This window comes from Macaca thibetana, chromosome 1, assembly GCF_024542745.1.
Source record: "Macaca thibetana thibetana isolate TM-01 chromosome 1, ASM2454274v1, whole genome shotgun sequence".
Classification (NCBI taxonomy): domain Eukaryota; kingdom Metazoa; phylum Chordata; class Mammalia; order Primates; family Cercopithecidae; genus Macaca; species Macaca thibetana.
Genome location: NC_065578.1, coordinates 214,938,033 through 214,959,144, shown reverse-complemented (window position 1 = coordinate 214,959,144; position 21,112 = coordinate 214,938,033). Strand labels below are relative to the sequence as shown.

General features: G+C 34.6%; 1 protein-coding gene across 7 annotated transcripts in view; it reads left to right on the top strand.

The window, feature by feature from the left end:
• Positions 1–21,112, top strand: part of AKT3 (AKT serine/threonine kinase 3) — a 362,334-nt gene that overhangs the window by 289,964 nt on the left and 51,258 nt on the right. For all 7 annotated transcript variants that reach the window (XM_050771497.1, XM_050771487.1, XM_050771516.1 and 4 more), the window contains 2 exons: positions 4,912–5,040; positions 15,779–15,993. In XM_050771497.1, coding sequence (XP_050627454.1) covers positions 4,912–5,040; positions 15,779–15,993 — 344 coding nt within the window. The remainder of the gene's footprint in view (positions 1–4,911; positions 5,041–15,778; positions 15,994–21,112) is intronic.

Below are 21,112 nucleotides of genomic sequence, written 5' to 3'. Positions count from 1 at the left end.
AACCTGGTATGCCCCACCACTTTCAATCTGTATTTTACTGTGAAATGTAAAAGGTTGGGAAGCATTGTATTAAGACAGCTAGGATTTTTAAAGTTTAATTGTATGCTAGCCATCAGCAAGAACAGGAGGAAACATAGTAATTTTTGTTACAATTTTGTGCCCACTGAGCCCAGGAAAAAAGGTTTTAAAATCTACCATTTCTTCATATATGCACTGAATCCAGACCTTCTGTCAAATAATGCCTGTCCACTTCAGCTGGACCAAAAATGTTGCCATTTTTTTTGGTGGAAATTCTATGAGGAATTCGTCTATGAGAATTTGAGAAAAAATCAGACAAATTCTATGTCTGATTTTTTTTCTCTCCTCAAAAACATGAACTTTTAGATAACAACCCTCTGATAGAAATAGTAAGCACTACTTAGATATTTAATATACAGTCTTGTTTCTTATGATTTCATATTTGACTTCATCACTACTTTTGTTAGTGGATGCATCCATAAGCATAAGCATGCTGCCCTACTCTACATCTTGGAAACTAAGATTGACTGTGAATATCACACAGATGCACGTAAAGTTTCATAAATTTAGAGTACCTGAGCAGTCAGTGACAATATGCATTACATATTATGTGGCTAACAAAGGGAAACAGGAAAGTGATTTAGAAGAGAAGACTAAAGAAAGATCATTTGTAAATTTTTTTCTTCCTCCTTTACACAGTAGAAAGATTCCTAAAAATGTATGACTACTGTAAATAATGTAAACACTACTTACATTATGTTAGTGTTAAATGAACCAACACAGTGATTTCCAGATGTTACTGATATATCTAGGCCATTGATACACTTTGGAAAGACTTTCTGTGCAGTCTGCAGGTTTACGAATCACCCTGCTAATGGTTCCTGTATTTTACAGAAACTCTGTTAATGCATCTTGAGTAAAATTATCATGTACTGTATAACAGAACTGGACATTTTATTATCTCCTGATTTATCTTTATACAAGATTAGATTTGGGGATATTGTTTTTTAAGCTAATGCGTCTCTATTTCATATTTTTGGTGGACAAGTTTTAGTTATTCATGCTCAGCAAAATGACATTTTAGGGTGGTGAGAGAACACAAAATAATTGATAGAAGAATGTGGACACTTCTTCAAAATAACTGAGAAATTATGAGGCTGGGCACAGTAGCTCAAGCTTGTAATCCCAGCACTTTGGGAGGCAGAGTGGGCCGACTGTTTGAACCCAGGAGTTCGGGACCAGCCTGGGCAACGTGGCAAAATACCATCTCTTAGAAAAAGAAAGAAAGAAAGAAACAGAAACTAGCGGGGCATGGTAGTGGTGCACGCCTGTGTACTCAGGAGGCTGAGGCGGGAGGATCAATTGAGCCTGGGAGGTTGAGGCTACAGTGAGCAGTGATTGTGCCACTGCATTCCAGCCTAGGCAACAGAGCGAGACCCTGTCTCAAAAACAAAAAAAAAGAAAGAAAGAAAATTATAAAACATTTGTGTTTTGTTTTTTTGAGACAAGATTTCACTCTGTCACCCAGGCTGGAGTACAGTGGCACCATCTCTGCATATAACAACCTCCCCACACGCCTGGGGCTCAAGTGAGCCTCCCGCTTCAGCCTCCAGAGTAGCTTGCACCACAAGCACATGCCGTCACGCACAGTTAGTTTTTTCTATTATTGGTAGATACGGGGTTTCACCATGTTACCCAGGCTGGTCTCGAACTCCTGAGCTCAAGCAATCTGCCTGCCTCAGCCTCCCAAATTGTTGGGATTACAGGCATGAGCCACTGTGCCCAGCCTGTGTTTTGTTACTTAAAATAAATTATTGCATATGGAAAAATATTTTTAATACAGTCATTTGGCTGACAGAAATGTTTTATGGGGTTCCACTCTTGAAGTTTGTTGTTTTCTTTAAAATACAGTGTTGTTTAGAAGAGCCCACATCATGACAATTTACAAATAAACCATGTTTTAGGGAAAGATCAGTTCATTTATTCAGTTTTTATAGGATGTTAAGTTTGCCTTTAACGTCTCATTTAATTTTCAAAACTATTACGTTGGATTGTTACTGTTATTTACTTTTGTTTTATAGATGAAATTGAAGCATGTAGAAATTAATAATATACCCAAGGTCACACAGTGAATAAGGGTTAAAGCTCAAATTTTAATATGAACCCTCTGACTTAAACCCGTAGTCTTATCCATTTTCCTCTCTACTGCCTCCCAGACAGTATACTGCGGTTCCCCATGGCCATGACCCTTACTGCATCTCTCACAATCATCCCTTAGGCTTATCTTACTTCTTACTATGTCATTGTAACGTTTTTAAAAGCTATTTTGTAAAACAAGTAGGGTAACTAGCCGTCTTGGTTTCCCCAGGACAGCCCAGTTTTAGCACTTACATGTCCTGCATTCTGAGAAACCCCTCGTTTCTGGGCAAACTGGGAGTTGGTCACCCTCAGCCTATTCCTTACCCAAACCTATCCTTGCATCTCATTTCATTCTTCATCTCACAACCATGATCTGAGGCTCAGAGATGAAATACGAGGTTACAGAATTAGATGCAAGTCAGAATTTTACACACACATACACAGAGAGCTTGGTCTTAAAAAGCAGTGTTTATACATTTTGGTCTTTCTGTATCCAGCCACTTCAGAAATAACTTTGAGAAAATGTGGAGAAATAGTGCATCCTGTCTGTCGTGTTTTCATGAAGACTTGCCCATGCACACAGAGCATGTGAGGAGATTACACACCAAACTAACGGGGATGGAACGGTGTAGAAAGTACATTCACATTTTGTTCAATATTATGTATTATTTGGAATTTTTACAAGAATTGTTAAGGTATTGTATTAGTAAAAGAGTATTCACTAAAGATCTTCAGCATTTTATGTGCTATATTTATATATTAAGCATATTTTTAAAAATTAATAACAGGGCATATACATTTTTATTCAGTAAAACAACAGAAGCTTTAGTATATACTTAACGTTTCTCAATATGGCGAAGTGGGAGGGAGGAAGAAGAGAGGTTGTTTGAAAGAGGTGGAAAAAAGAGAGAAACCAGAGGCTGAGAAGAGACAGACCAAGGCAGAAAGAGAAAATAGGAGAGATGAAGACTCTTGATGTTTCTGATTGGTTTCGGTATACAAGACTTACTGTCATTTGTGCAAATTGGGCTTGATTTATAGGTTCTGGATGGTAGAGAAATATTAGGAAGATGCAAGATAACTGAGTTTGGATAAAATAAAAAATTTTGATTTGGTCAGGCATGGTGGCTCATGCCTGTAATCCCAGAACTTTGAGAGGCTGAGGTGTGTGGATTACTTGAACCCAGGAGGTCGAGACCAACTTGGGCAGCAAAGTGAGACCTCGTCACTATAAAAAATTAAGAAATTAGCCAGGCATGGTGGCACGTGCCCATGTTCCCAGCCATTCAGGAGGCTCAGGTGATCACACCACTGCACTCCAGTTTGGGTGGCAGAGACTCTGTCTCAAAAAAAAATTTTTTTTAAAAAGGTTCAGCAGTATATTTAGGGTTCATTCAGCTTTCTGTAGAAAAAAATTGAAGCCAGACTTACCTCTGTGAGATATGCTATACATGAAATGTGTATCAAGCGTTTGGTTTAGTTACATAACACATTGAAGTACTATAAAAAAGGACTTTTGTTTATTCTGATCTTTGCTTCAGTGAACACAACTTGCCTAACTGTATTTAGTGTCTGGTTTATAAGACATTTGACAATATGGCAGAGAGTATGATAACATATTTTATATGACTGATAATCTGTTTATGTTCTTAAGTGGAGATCTGTTTTAAATTCGATATTAACGTCAGAGTCGAGGTACATTCTTTCAAATGTCATCACATTAAGGAGTAGAATAAGAATCTATTCCTTAAATGAAAGTTAACTACCATTTATCCTGTTAATATACTTTTCACATTTTATATATTTTTTCTGTATGACCAAAGAAATACCTTTAGGTTGTATCTACATGAGTAGGCAAAGTTTTATGGGCCCTGAATACATAAGGCTGTATGATCACAACTCAGAACTCATCTGTATCTTTGTGTGATGATAATCATAATCTTAGGTTCACATTAGCTCAAGGGGAACTGGCTGATTACATTGTTATTTCTAATTGTGTTGGCTTTGCACAAATTCCTCCTCTTTTACGTTTCATAATTTTCCGCTTGAGGCACATGATCCTGTTACTTGGTTAAATCTTTAAGATTTCTTTGGTGTTTTGAATTAATGGATTCAAAGAGAGTCCAACTTTATAACATTTATGCTATATATTTTTATTAACTGTTGAATGTTTGACTTTGATGTTCTTTTTCTTTTTATGTTTAAAAGGGTTGGTATTTCTTAATTACAAAGAACTGCAAAAGAGGATATCGCCTTACCTTACAAAATAAGATTTAGGTTTGATTTACAAGCACCACCAAAAAACATTTCTGTAAGTGAATATTTTATAATAGCAATAGATTCCCAGGAGAAATTGTTGAAAACCATCTGTAAATATCTAGAAGAGGATGCTCATCTCTTTGGGATTGTTTAGATCACATTTTCTTTTTTTAAAAAAGAGAGGATTGATGTCTACTTTGAAAAGTTGACTAGGCTTTAATTTTCAGAACTTACAAAATAATGGCTCTTAAAGCAGTATCACTCATTCCTATTGGTTTAAAAATAGAAAATTTTATCATCCTGAAGTGTTTGATAAAACATGTTTCTTTTTACACGTGAAACAACAGGGTTTGTAAGTACTGAAAGTTCTATTAGCTACAACAACTATGTCCTGTTTCCAAAATACCTTACTCAGCATTCAGTAGTTTTTCAAAACGGTATTTTCCTATTGCTGAAGACTGTAGAACAAATTATATCATTTTTCTTAATACACAGTTGGAGAATCTAATGCTGGATAAAGATGGCCACATAAAAATTACAGATTTTGGACTTTGCAAAGAAGGGATCACAGATGCAGCCACCATGAAGACGTTCTGTGGCACTCCAGAGTATCTGGCACCAGAGGTAGGCTTCGGCTCCACTAATAGGAAAGTAACATTGACATAATGTTTTGTAAAGTAAACCATTTAAGCATTAAAAGTTAACTCTAGTGTCTACTACTTTTATCTATATTTCAACCTGAATCAAAATTTTTTTGTTCTTAATTTGCTATAATGGGATATTGTAGGACCAAGAATATATTGAAATTAAATTTTATAAACTATAAGCACAAAGGTACTAACTAAAGTCGATTAAATCAATTTTTATATCTTGGCCATATCCATTTTATCTTGGCTATACCCATTTTGATTCATTTATTAAAATAGAATAATTGATTTCAGCAAGAATATTTATATTTTTATAAACCATCTTGGACTTTCCTTAGAAACAACAGTGATTTTTAATTTATAGTATTGTGGGTTTATTTAAAATTATTTTATTGGGAAAATTATTGAAATGACAGTAGCTACATTTTGGAATTTATGTCAAAGGAAGCTCCAAAGTGGTAACCTCCCTGTGCTAAGGGTTCCACAATAATTTATTAATTTGTTTATTCAACAGGTATTTATTGTATATCTGCTGTATATCAGGTACTTTTCTGTATAATGGGGTTACAGGCGCAAGACAGAAAAGGATCCTAGTCTCAGGGAACTTAGCTTTCAGTGGAGGGAGACAATGAAAATAAAAAAAGAAATAACATAATGTCTTAAGTTTCATAAACAACAAAAAAAAGCACGATTAAATGTAAGGGTGTGGTGTGGCTGTTGTAGATGGTGTTCCAGTTACTAATGCTGTGTAACAAACCACCCTAGTATTTATCAGTGGAAAACAACCATTTTCTATAAAATAATGGATTTTGTGAATCAGGAATGCAGATGGGCACAGCAAGGACAGCTAATTTCTGCTCCACTATGTATGAGGTCTCAGCCTGAAAGACTTTACAGTGAGAGCAGGATTCTATGGCTGGAGACTGGAGTCATCCGGAAGCATCTTCACTCACATGTCTGACAGTTCTGCCGGCCGTCCACTAGTAACTTATTTGGGCTGTTGGCAGGAGCACTTATATGTAGCCCTTCTGTCCATGGGTCTGGACTTCCTCATAATGACAATTTCAATGCTGTCAGACTTCTTTGGCTCTGAGCCCTAAAAGCAAATGTCCTGGGGAACACGTTAGAAGCTGCATGGTGCCTTTGTTTCCACCTAGTAAACCATCAAGACTATTAACTTTTTAAAAGTTTGATTTCACAGATATTTTTATAATTGGAGTACAATTCATATACCATAAAACTTATTCTTTAAAATACACACTTTGGTGAGTTTTAGTACGTTCACAGAGTTGTAGAACTATCACCACTGTCCAATTCCAGAATATTTTCATCACTCCAGCAAGAAACCCCATACCCATTAGCTCCTCATTCTTCCTTCCCCCGTAGGCAACCACTGATGTACTTTTTGTCTCTATAGATTTGCCTGTTGTAGACATTTCATACAAATGGGATCATACAGTATGGAGTCTTCTGTGACTGGCTTCTTTCCCATTTTTAGCATGTTACTGTTATTTCATTCCTTTTTATGGCTAGATAATATTCCATTGTATGGATAAACCACATTTCGTTTATTTGTTCAGCAGCTGATGTACATTGGGTTGCATCCATTTTTTGGCTACTGTGAATAATGCTGCTGCTCTGAACATTTGTTTATGCATCTCCTTTTATGGCCTATTTTCGGAAGTCACACAACATCATTTCTGTCATACCCTTACTCCCCGAAGCAGTTGTAAGCCTGCACACGTTTAAGTGGTGGAGACAGAGACCACACCTTTACGTTGCAGAAGAGCATGTGAGATGGGAGATACTGCCACAGCCATCTTTGGAAAATAACATCTTTCACAGACAGTATGTTCAGGGAAAGTGATGGTTGATGGAAAGAGATGGTACCTATCGCAAAGGTAAAAGGGAAGAGCTTTCCAAAGAGAGGAGCTAGTGCTCCATTTCCCCTCAAACTCCAATACAGTTTTTGTGGCTATAGGCAAATAGGGAGGTGTTAATACTTGATGTGTGAGGGTAACTATTTAATGAGCATCTACTATGTGCCACATGCTGTGTAAGTGCATTACATCTATTTCATTTAACATTTGGAATAATCTTTGATGATAGGTAGCAAATACAATTTTTTTTAAAGGTGAGGGAACATGAGATCAGAATGTTTAAATGTTATCTGTACACAACCGGGAAGTGGTGGAAGTGTAATGAAGATTCTAATTAGTTTGTCTGACTATAAAGCCCACTTTTACTTTTTAAACTACATATGTCCTGGCCTCAAAAAATCCTAATTTGAAGACCACTTACAAATATAAATAATCATAATTTTTAAATGAATACTTTGTAAATTTCCTGCCCAACAGGAAAATGTAATCAAAAGAAATTAGGAAGTAAAATCCCCAATGATGCTCGCATTCCTTATACATATAGTAACTCATGCTAGTCTATTATTCTAATAGTTCTTTTCAACTAGGGATTACATTTACATTTCAACAATGTTAAATTATTGTAAATAAGTGCTACTATTTAAAATACAATAAATTTCCTACTATTTTCTTGCCAAAAATATAATTTTCTCTCTTTAAAAATCTGTAGTTTAGAATTCTCTATTTTTGTGGTTGAATTAGGTAAAACTTTAGTAACACTGTTTCTTGTTTATTCAAATAAAATATTTTCTAGAATAGAATTGTTTTTATAAATGTCACAAAAAAATTATTTGTTTCTCTGGAGTTCAGTTACCCCTGCTATAAATTTGCTATGGAAAAAGATATGCCATATTTAGAATAACAAAATTAGTTGTGTCACAATTAGGGTAAATTATTTCTAAAGAAGATGAATACATCTCATTTAAGAAGCAGATGATCTGAGAAACAAAGATATTATTTCCTACGCAATGTCATTAGCTGAAGAACAAATTAAGAATTTAATGCAAGAAGAGTACACTTATTTCTGTATGGAAAGTTTATAGTTCCCACAGAATTAGGAGTTTCTCTTTAAAGACAAGAAAACATTTCTGTATACCTTTTTTAATACTTCAAAAGTCTGATCTTTAAAAACAGTTTATATACCCATCCTTGGTTGATACACAGTGATTCATAATTAAAATCTTGACACCATGTTTTTATAGGGAAGAGTGATTATTGTTGTTATTATTTGAGTATGAGAAATCTTGAAACAACATGAAATTGTAGCTTTTATATTTTAAATGTCGTGTCACATCTTGCATTTTTAAACTCTGACTGTGTTTACCCTTAAAAAATAAGAATTAATTCCTTTATTCTGGTCTTCAGTGGCACCATTTTACTGAAGAACACTCATTCATTCATCAAATAATTATTTATTGAATATTTTTTAAGTATCAGGCATTACCTTAGGTACTGGGAATACAATGACGGTAGAAAATGTCTTTTGCCCTCAAGTGGCTTGCTGTTTACTAAGGTGATAAGTTATGGAAAACAGTTATTACTGTGCAAGAAAATAACTGTTTTACTAGTTCCATACAGTGGAGTGGAAGGAAGAGGAAACGTGCTTAAGCCTGCAGGGAGGGTCCGGCAGCGGAAAAGGGGAAGCAGGAGAGGAGGCTGGACACATAGATAGGGATTGAAATGTAACAGAGTTTTAGATTTGATCCTGTGGGCTAGGGAAAATCACTTGTGAATTGAGAGCAAGGCGATACTGTGATCAGATTTACATGGTCAGTGTTAGGGAGGGATTGGCAGGAGCTGAAGCCAGCCTCTTCTTTTTACCTCAGATGGTGTCTCTCACTTTTTTTGGACCTTGAAATTTCTAGTACATTACCATTATTAATGCTGGGCTTTTTGTGACAATATTAGGAGTAGTAGTTGTGTATCAAATCTGTAATACATTCTTGACTACTGCTTCTCTTGTGAATGACTCACTGTCAACATTATCCCTTCTGTCTTTACAGAAGATTTGTTTACACATTATGTAGGAATCTTGCTGCAACCTATACTTCACCTAGCAATAGTGTTCCTTCACCTTTTATGTTTTTTTAATCTGGTATGAAGACGGGTGAAGGGTATTTTGAAGATACTTCACAAAGAGTGTTAAAAATCAGTTTAAAGCCAGTTTATGAAATGTTCAATGTCAGATACATGGCAGGTTTTAAAATAAACTTAGGTTTAAGTGAACTTAATTTGTTTCTTGTGGCAAATGAGGAAAACATAAAACTTACAGTATAAATGTGCCATTTGTTGAAAAAAATATTTTTAAGGTATTGTTCTGTTATCTCTTTTGAGGAAGGATGCAGCTTACAATGCAGTTTTCCAACTTGGGAAGCATTTAACAATACTGTTAATGTAGAAAAGGCTAGTTTTTGTTTTGTTTTGTGTTTTTAACAGGTTACAGAGGTTCAGTTCTAGCTGGCATATGCACTATGCATTTAGTGTGCTACGTCCTGAAAACTGCATTTGCATGTGTAGCTTTAAATGAATGTACCTTTGCTCTTTTGTACATCAGAAGGAAATAAACTTATAGTAAATTATGGATCATATGATATCTTGAGGGGATTTTGTTTTTATAATCTGTGCTGTATTTTCACACCTAGAAATTATAAAAGAAATTAGAAATCACATATAAACTCTTACTGTTAAATTTTATTATTTGATTTGGCTTCTATTGAATCCAAACCATTTTATGCAGTGCTAATTATTTAGAGTCTCAGCTTTGCTCTTGAGTTAGCAGTACCTGATCAACTTTCCAACTGTAAAACAGTTTGAAAATCAAATGTAGCTTACATGCAAGACCCAACAAAATTAAAAGTGTTAAGTGCGTTTTGGCAGTTCACTTTTATTATGCCCAGTCCTCAAATGTACCAGCAGATAATCATCTGAATGTTAGTTAGTTTTCACATGCTTATGTGATCACACAAAAAGTACATGCTAAAAAGAAGCAGATGGTGACAGATGGGGAAGGTTGAATAAGGTGGTTTTGGAAACCTAGAGAAATGCACTTCTGTAATAGTGTAAAAATAAAAATTATTTGATAATCGAGTTAGAACTAACAAAGATTGCAAAAAATGACTTGATTGTTGGGAAATATATAATATTTAGCTGTGGTTGCTATTGAGAAAAAAATGTATATAATTTTATTTCATCTAAATGTAAAATGATTTGTTTTTCCAGTTACTGAAGCAGTATTTGATGCATTCTTTTTAGTTTTTTAGAATCCCATTCTTAGAAAACATTTCACTTGCTCTAATTTTCCAGATTTTTTTCTTTGAAACCTACTGTCTTTAATATCTTACATATAATGTAACATAATGTAACATTTTTAAAATAGCTGAAATAGATGAGAATATTTTGATAACTATTTTGATACAAAGATTTGCTCAAAGTCATCGTTTTAGGTCATAGTACAAATGGAGATTAAATTGTATATAAATTAAAAATCAAAGATATATATTAACTTCCAGAAAAGGTAATAAAGGAGGTGCCAGGGCGTGGACTAGTGTTGCAGGTGTGGGAAACGTTTAGAAGCTAACTTACTCGAAATGTACTAAATAGAATTTTCTTTATTTTAAATCCAACAAAGAATAAATGTAAAATATGTCATTTTGTGGGTGCTGCCAATATTGTTTTTAGGAGATCTGAAGAGAAATGTATGAGGCTAGTTACATATGTTTGCACATTTAATCTGTAGGTAAAAATAGTAGCACATGTAGTTACATTCTGATTAGTCTTTGCACAAAGTTCTACTATATTCCAGCAGATTGTAAAGCTAGTCTTAGAATCTCTGCTTTCTGTGAAAAGAAAGAGTTGTTTTAGTAGCCTTTCTAAAATTGTGGACAACCCTAGCATTTTATTTACCTGTTAATAATTCATATGATATCTATCCACCTGGGGTAATTTTGAAAACCTTAATATTCCTGGTAATTCAGAAAAGATCTCATCACCATGATTAAAGGGAACATTAAAGGAGTAGAGGGATGAGTTCAGATAGAAGTTGTCTGCTCTATAGTTAGAATTCATATTTAAGAACTTCTCTCATATGAGTTGGCTTACTGTTTAGTTGAATATATTTAATTTCTTTCTATAGTATGTTGCTATTTTATATGATTTTCTGGGTAATATTACAAGCCATTCCATTTTATCTCATAATTAGACATTGTTTAAATATGAACTAAAATGGAATTAACGCCTCTCAATGTTTATAAGTGGCATCTTGTACTTACTTAGAGGTCTGTCAGTTCTTAAAGTAGCTATTTTTTGCCCTAACTTCTTTTCAATGTTATATGGTCTTTTGGCTTTAACAGAATATTTGCATTCAGTACTTTGGTATGATTCTAGTTTAAGCACAAAGTTTAATTTTAAATTCTCTGTACCATGAGAACATATACAAAACTAACCCTAACTGGGAACACTAGTGATTACCTATAGTATTTTACAATGGCTATTGTTACTTGGGTTATAAAGGCTCAGTTTCTTGGAATCCCATAATGTCTATTGCTTCAGAATAAAAAAGAAGTATAGAAATCTCTTGGAAGATATGTGTAAGTATGATCTAATCATCATTATTGTATCCATTTAGCCTTTCTCTTGTCGAAGGATTTTTCCTGTGCTAGCCAGAGTTTGCTTTTGAAAATACGATGTTAACCGTGTACAAGTATTTGTGTGTGCTAGGAGAGGTGGCCATAAAGCGTACAGCCTTCATACAATTCATAGCAAATGGCATTGACAGTTGCTGTCGCTTAAAAATTATTAAAGCAGTTGAGAAATAGTTATAAAATATGTATTTATGAAGAAAATACCAAGCAACTGTAGAATTTATAATCTTATGTATTGAAATGGATACTTTTCCTGAAACTGCAGTTCACTTTAAAATCTGAATGAGAAGATTTATAGGTCTTTTTTTCTTAGCCCATACCTGTGATGTTAAGAATATATGAAGGGCTCCCATAAATGATAAATGATACAGATGTGTGTTTAGGTATAAAACACACATCTATCAGTTACCTGAAATGTAAGACTACTGGAAAAAACTTTTTTTTTTGAATTAGTGGTAAATTGGTTCATCCAAGTTCGCAGTTTACTTTCACAACATAGGTGTGCAGACAGTTTGTTTAGATGTTTAATTTTTTCCCCCATCTGTTCTGTCAGGATTATTGATTGAGCAGTAAGCCACTCCAGGGCATACATAGCCTCCTTATAATTGCTTGCCTTGGGTGCATTGTGTGGCCTGGTGGGTAGGCTGAGGGAGGTGTTCCTTTAACCTCCTAGTAAATCCTCCTGGTAAAAGAATATTGGAATGAATAGATTTTTTTTTTAAAAGGCCCATTAGCCAAATAAATATTTACATTGGAAACTTGAATTGATAGTATCATTTAAAAATATGTAGTTTCTCATTCAATATCATTCTTTGAAATTAAAACACATTAGTTCTTGAATTGTTATTAACTCACCTGGCTGTTTTATAAATGTAAGTGTCTTCATCAAATATTGATCAGATATTTCCAGGGTATTTAATGTTAGTTTGTATCTGCTGTAACCTCCTTGAGTCTTAGGTTTTATCATATCAGAAAGTAAAGCAATTTCTGGCTCCTATTAGAAATAAAGCCTTATTTTCTAGAGTTTGTGCTCTGTTTGAGTTTTCATTTGATGTGACCACTCATCAGTCTGTAACAATTGCATTTTTTTTTAATGTTCCAAATCCCCTCTTTCATCTCTGTTTGGGCATTTGTGTTGAAGGTAGGTATAAAGTACAACTACATCTGTGGTTATAAAGGACTGTAGGGGTAGAGGAAATACCAAATGTCTGCTTTCCTATTTAAAGTTTGGGTTTCATTTAAGTCAGTAACGTTGGTTTTATGGAAAAGAGATGCAAGTTTATTTCTTCAAGATAAATCTTTCATTGGATTTTTCAGGAGCATATTTTGATCTGTATTTATATCCAAATTGTATGAGAAATTACCTTTTAATGAAGTTGAAATATGCTCTACCGTTGTTGTACCTGTCCGTTATACCACTGTTTATCATACCTTTCAGCCAGCCCTCACAATAACCATGAAATAAATTAGCCTTTTAGCTAGAAAAAAAAATTCTCAGAGGTAGCCAGAAAGACTTTGCAATCCTTAAGTTAAAAAAATGTAAATTGTATATGTTATGTATTTATAGAATAATAAGTGCTTTGAGTAGAGGGAGAAAAATTGTCTTCTTAAAATAATCTGAAAGAGGTTATTGGATTCAAATTGGTTAATTTGACTGTGGGATTTCCAGAGTATTTAAAAGTATTGTGTTTTGAAATAATGTAGACTCAGGAAAGAGAAAAGATATTGTTTGAATAGTGGGAACATATATATCCACATATAAGATAGTGTAATTATTTTTATTTATATATGTTTCATCTTATAGCTGTTTGGAGATAGGATTTGAACAAATATCTTTCTAACTGATAGTGAAATCTCTTAGGTAAAGAGGGATTTTAGTTGTTAGGGTGTTTTCTCCTCAGCATTGCTTAAGTTTACATGTCAGGAAGACAATACGTTACGTCAGTTTTATTCAATACAAAGTGATACGGCAAACAGTTCTAATTATAGCATTATGTATCTGTAGATCAATTAAAGCACGTATGTTCAGAGGCAAAATCACTTATTTTAAGAATCAATATTCATTTTACAAAGCTAAATAAAATTTATTTTATCAAACAGATTTTTTTACAATGCAATTTTATTTTTCAGTTGCTTATTTCTCTTCAAAAATAAAAACCCCTTTTTTTATGTACTCACTTTCCCTTCTGGCTGCAAACCAGGTATTTAAACAAAAATAAAGGATTGCCAGTTTTGCCAGCTGGGGATGAGAACCCGGCTGGTGAAATGTGGGTTCGGGAGGCAGTTAATCCAGCTTTTATGCTTTTTATGGTTTTATGAAAAAAAGAGGTTAAAAACCACATTTGGCTCCTTTCCATATATGCCACTGTTTTATTGGTGTTGTAGGAATGCAGTTAAAGGTTACTTAGATTTAAATTTTTTTGTTGTTATTAGTTAAAATCTTGTGTCAGTTAGATAAAGGCCCACAAACAGTGCATTCTACTAATTGGCCATGAGATAGATCCTTGAATCATCAGAAGTCACTGGTATTTTAAAATAATATATGCAGCATTTCCTTTAACATAAATATGTAAGTAGAATTTCTTCTGCTTTTTCAGGTTATTTTTTTGTTTTCTATTTGTTCTCAGATTACTCATTTCAAACAAGTAAAAATACATTCTTTAGGCTAATGATGAAAACTAGAATTTGTTGTTCTTCCAGAAAATGTTTTTGTTAGTTTGTGATTTACAAAACATTTCTAGAAAAGCATAGGATCTAAACTTGTGTTCATATCCTACCAGTGAAGTTTTCAGTTTTTTAGCCGTAAAGCAAACATTGATATAATTGAATTAAAAATCTTTTCATAATAGAAATGCTTACTGAATAGATCTTTTAAGTAACATATTTTTTCTTATAAATTATATCCTTTGTCTTTAAATACCCTACCAAAGTGCCTTTCGTAGTATTTTTAGGTAATCATAATGTAACTGTCAAAAATATCACCTGTAATTCTGTGAGATTATTGATAAATTTTAAATAAAAGTCATGTAAGAGTAATCTTCCAGAAAATATTTAATTTGAACCAAGGAAGTTTGGAACACAAGTACTACTTTGTCCTTATCAAATGTTCTCTTTTGTAATCGGTTGTAAGTGTTTTTAAATTGATAAATTCATATATGTGGTTTTCCTGATCTGGTTTTCCAAAGCTGAGAGGATCAAATAAAGTAAGCTTTAAGATTATCAAATACAGTTTTAAAATAAAATATTCAAAGTTGCATATGGATGAGGAATATTCCATTGGATGAAGAACAAATCTGATAAAAAGATAAAACCAAATTTTTCCTGGGGCAAATGGTAAGTTACCATGTTCCCATTTGAACACATTGCTCCAACATAGGCAAACGGATACTTTTATATCTTTTCTAACTAAATTTATTTTGCCTGTAATATATTTTGGGAAAAATTTAAGGACATATACCACACAGATATTAAGTCCATATTTTTGCTGTAACAAATTTTTGTTGTGAGGTACAAAGCTGTGGCTATTAAAGTTTATTACACCTCATACCATAAGCTATTATATTCACTTTGTCAATTAAATAGTTCCAGAAAGAGTTGAAACATACAGGGACCTCCAAAGGTTTTCAAACTTAATGATTGTCTTGCCCTGTAGACTTCTCCATTACATTGCCTTTGTTTACTACTGTCTTTCACTGTTTAATGTGTATTACTTAGTTCTTCTTAAAGCAAGAATGTGTAGTGCATGTTATATGCTCTATAATCAGCACACCCTAGCTCTGAGTTGTTACTTAAAGTCCACATGGGTGGAACCAGAATGAAAAAGTCACTAGGCCTAAGAAAAAATATGTAAATATGCTAGCTAACGTTTTTCATTTGATCCTTATGTATATTCATGTACTTGGGATTTTTTTTTTTGTACGACCTGCCCCTTTTTTTTTACACTGGCCATTTCTGGATGTATATTGAATGTTCCACATATTTGATGTGATTTGTGTTTTTTGTAGGATGCTTCACAGTTTAAATGTCAAGATCTCAGAATAGACTACCTAGGCTTTGAAAGTTAAGATTCATTTTTATATAAAAATCTTATGTTTTATGAATAATGCTTTAAAAGTTAACATATAATAATTAATCTTTTTACTGATTTCACTTTTAGGTGTTAGAAGATAATGACTATGGCCGAGCAGTAGACTGGTGGGGCCTAGGGGTTGTCATGTATGAAATGATGTGTGGGAGGTTACCTTTCTACAACCAGGACCATGAGAAACTTTTTGAATTAATATTAATGGAAGACATTAAGTTTCCTCGAACACTCTCTTCAGATGCAAAATCATTGCTTTCAGGGCTCTTGATAAAGGATCCAAATAAACGGTAAGCCTTGACGCTCAGCGAATTACTGATGAATGTGGTTAAAAATTGAGATATGGAAATTAATTCAAATATAACTAACTCCAAGAAGCAATGTATTTGGTGTAGACATCTTCCCACTGAGATCCTGACTTATTTTTAACTGCATAATATAGAACATTTAAAAATTTTTCTCGACTCTTTCCTAACTTGGAACTTTTATGCAGATTTACCAAATAAGGATTTTGAGAGTTTCATTATCCATATTATGAGTGAAAATTTGTTAATTGCTCTGTTACTTGATCTTGTGGGGATAGGAGAATCCCTTTTCTTTCTTTCAGTCTCTGGGCCTTTGTATTTCTTATAAAAGGAATAGACCTATTTTTCAATACTCTCCTCTCACCCGCAGCCTGTGTTAACATATCTAATTGCTTTTTTTTTTTTTTTTTTGAAACGGAGTATCACTCTGCCACCCAGGCTGGAGTGCAGTGGCGCGATCTTGGCTCACTGCACCCTCCGCTTCCCAGGTTCAAGTGATTCTCCTGCTTCAGCCTCCTGAGTAGCTGGAACTACAAGCACCCCCACCACACCTGGCTAATTTTTGTCTTTTTAGTAGAGATGGGGTTTTGCTAAGTTGGCCAGGCTGGTCTTGAACTCCTGACCTCAAGTTATCCACCCGCCTCGGCCTCCCAAAGTGCTGGAATTACAGGCGTGAGCCACCACATCCGGCCTCTAACTGCTTTTTTGTCATTTGAAAATAATCTTTTCTATGCATAGCTGAAAGGGTTGATGGCAAAAAAATTGTACACACTTTGTATTTCTGTTTTTGTAGCTATGGCTATGACTTGAAGAATCCTATGGCTCTTGCTGCTTTGTTCAGTGAACTACAGTATTTTTTATGCATGTTTATACATTCATTCATGTTTATAAATTCATAAATCATGTGAAATGACTATTAATTTTCAAAATGTCTCTTAATATGTGTGTTTGTATATGTATATATCTGCCTTCCCATCTAGGTATCTATGCATATCAGTATTTCTCTGAGTCTACTCATTTGAAGCATAGATGATTTCACATACTGTTGAATCTTTTATAATACCTCACATAGGGTTTTATGAAAATGTTTTATTTATGGTTGATGCTCATATATATATGTATATGTATATGTATATACTGACTGGATTAATGAGTGAATGCCAAAAAGTTGGATTTTTAACTCTATCTTAGAAATGGTTTTCATTGCATTCTTCTAGCTTTTAACCTTATAAGGAGCATGACTTTATCTTCAGCAGAAATAAGCAAACATAATAAAAGAGATACTGTCTTTTTGCTTTGTGAAGAATTATTCAAGAATCATTTTGTAATCCTAGCTACAGACATTATTTATATGTGTAAAGTGATTTTGTTTTCTTTTTCAGAGCACTTTCACATACATTAACTCCCTGGCTTTTTCAGTGGGTGGATAGGGGAGATACTATTCTCATTTCCATTTCATTGAGTTGAAAACAAAGGCCCAGAGAGGGTTAGGTGATTTATTCAAGGTCTCTCAGAACATTCGTGCAGACCAAGAGTAGAAATCAAGTTTCTTGGTGCCTATTTGGTATTTCGTATGTATCTTATTTACAATGCAACAATTTCTTAGTTCAAGTTTTGAAATGTGTTCCGTTTAATAGCATTCTTTTACAATTAAGTAAGGAGCAGCACCTGGTGATAGGTAACCTTTAAACAGAGTAGTGACTTATCTTTTTTTTTTTCTTTTTCTTTTTTCTTTTTTTTTTTTTGAGAGGTGGTCTCGCTCTGTCATCTGGGCTGGAGTGCAGTGGCACGATCTTGACCCGCTGCAACCTCCGCCTCCTGGGTTCAAGCAATTCCCCTGCCTCAGCCTCCTGACCTCCTGAGTAGCTGGGAGTACAGGTGCACACCACCACACCTGGCTATTTTTTTTTTTGTATTTAAGTAGAGACGGGGTTTCACCATGTTGGCCAGGATGGTCTCCATCTCCTGACCTCGTGTTCCACCCACCTTGGCTTTCCAAAGTGCTGGGATTACAGGCGTGAGCCACCGTGTCCAGCCAACTTTTATCTATTTGATTTTTTGGTCTAATATTTGGCTTGGTATTCAAGGCAGTGAATTTTTATCTCATCCTTTTCTTATTCTGGCAGGCAACTTTGACCACCCTTTACTTTGTGGCCCTCTATATAAATGGCTAGTAGAACAAAATTTACTTGTGGTTTTCATGTGTATGTCTCATTCTTTTTTCTTTTTTTTTAATTTGTCAGCCCACTCTGTGAATAGCACATAGTCAGTACTTAGGAACTACTGAATGAATGTGAGGCAAATTCTTAGAACGTTAGCCGCCTGGTATGTATTAATAGAATAATTCCTGTTTGTTCACCAGGAGGTTGTTATTGATCTAATGAGAAGATGCAGTATTTTCAATGATCTAATAATTTCTTTTATAATAGATGTGTCAACCCCTCCACTGCTGCAGCAAAAACAGGGAATACAAGGATGAGTGAGATGAACCAGTCTCTGCTCTAGATGTTCATAGAATAATCTGGGGCACAAAACATATACTCACAGATGCTCAGGTCAAACTACATACAAAGTACTGTTGAAAGTATTGGCTTTGTCTAGGGGATTAGGGGACTTGAGCTGAATCAGAAAGGAGTTCGAATTTGCATTGGCACTCAAGCACAGAAATTTACATGTAGAGTTTAGCTAGGATTGCAAAAGAACATGGCATTTGAGAAGCTCAGTGACTAGAGTGTAGAATATGAGTTGGGTAACATTGGGAAATGAAGCTGATATTAGATAATAAGGATCTTAGGTTTCTTAGAAAATATTTAATCTTTATTCAGAAGAGGATGAGATAGTGCTTAAGTATTTAGAGCAAGGGATAGTATAATCAGATTTGTGTCATGAAAAGGTAACTCTGGCATCTTTGTCATGGACAGATTAGATGAGTGAGGATCCAGGGGCAGGCAGAGCAGTTAAAAGTGTTTATTGGGCCGGGCACAGTGGCTTACGCCTGTAATCCCAGCACTTTGGGAGACCGAGGCAGGAAGATCACTTGAGGTTGGGAGTTCAGGGACCAATCTGGGCAACATAGCAAGATTCATCTCTGTTAAAAAAGAAATGCTGGGTGAGGTGGCACATGCTGTAGTCCCAGCTACTTGGGAGGCTGAGGTGGGAGAATGGCTGGAGCCCAGGAGGTCGAGACTGCAGTGAGCCAAGTTGACACCATTGCACTCCAGCCTGGGCAATAGAGTGAGTCCCTGTCTTTTTTTTTTTTTTTTTTTAAAGAATATTTATGGAATTGTTCAGATAATAGATGGAGTCCTACCTGAAGCAGTAGTACACAAGTGATAGAGGTTATGATTAACTAGAAACTGTGAGGAAGTAGGAGGAGTCAGGAATCCCTCTGAGGTTTCCAGCTAGGGTGATTAACAGACAGGGTATGCAAACCAACGAGACTTGATGGGGGTAGATGTTGATAATAACTTTGGGTACACTGAGTCTGAAGTTTCTATATAAAACCAAGATGGAAATGTCAAGTGAGCAGCTGGAAATAATAGAATCAATGCTTAAAAAAACACAGTAACTGACTATATGGATTGGGAGCCATAACTATATCTAGGAGGTAGCTAGAGCCAAGTTAGTAGTGGCGAGGGTAGTGGATAAGGAGAAGAGGGCCTCAGGACAGAATCTTAGGGAACCTCAGTTTCAGGGGCAGAAAGAAAAGGAAACTAACAAGGATCTTGAAAAGTCTTTGGAAACATAAGTAATGATAGCATTATAATACAACTCTTCATTTTTTCTACACAGCTATTTTAAATACTACTGGAATTTTTCTGGTATGTCTTATTGAATTGCTGTTAGTGCTATCCAAGGGTCAACTATCATTTTGCTTTTATTTCTTACTCTCCATCCTTTATGTTCATTCTGTTAGCCCCTCCTTTATCTTCCTATGCAGAGTTGATAGGAAAAACATGACCTCATGTATTTAGTAACATTAGGAAAATGTGAATTCTGTGATGTTCCTAATAGTAAAGGAATTCATAGTAGCTGAGGATTTAGTTTGGCATTCTGATACTGGAGTTTAGTATTCTAGACATAAATATCTTACTTCAAAGCATATTTTGTTATTATTTTTGAAGTCTTAAATTGTATATTAGAGAGTCATTGACACTTGAAATTTTTGACAGTTTCACACATTGAGGAAGTGTGTTAAAGAATTTCTCCTAGCTTCTAAAATGGAAGTCTGATTGTATTCTCAGACTTTGCATAGTATTCATAGCTGATATTTTAGTTTTACATGTATTTGATAAATATAGAATAAATGCTGGCTATGTTCAAAACCAAAGTATTGCTAGAAAACTTGAGGAGTTACAAAAATGGATAACTAAAGCTGGATTAAAACATTTTATTTACAAAATGATTATGATTCTCCACTCCAACTCCCATCTCAAGTACAATTCAAATGAAAACAGTATTGAAATAAACTATAACATAAGTGTAAGAAAATGCCATGGAGCTTTGATGTTTCTCATGCTGACTATGTTGATGCATGCTTGAAAATATTAAATGCTTTTCAGAAACGTGTTTTGGTGCTTTTGCTTCTCTGGTTCCCTAAGCACAAGCTTAGAATGCCTTTTGGATAATCCAGCACTCTCCTTGTCTTCAAAGGAGTTTGCAGTCTCCTGGGGAAGAAACCCTACACAATTGAAATAGAATGAAAAAGAGGGCAGGGTCTGAAATGCTGAGCTCTCACTGAATACAGAACTACCAGTCTGAAAATTCCAAATGCAAACATCAAGCAGCACTATTATGATCAAACCTAAAAGTCCCATCTCTGGGGTGTAGTTCATTTAGAGAATTTTATAAGGATCTGGGAGTTGGAGACCCAGCTGATGTGAATCATTTATCATCACTAAAGATACTCAGGTATCAGTTGACTGTTTTCCATTTTGACTGTGTGTCAAAGGATCCTAGGTTCTTCCCAGTCATGTGTTTCTTAGATCTAATAACCAGAAGTCATTAGAATTGTATAATTATAAATGATTTCCAACCTACGATGGCTTGACAATTTTTTGACTTTATGATGGTGCAAAAGTGATGCGTATTTAGTATGCTCCTC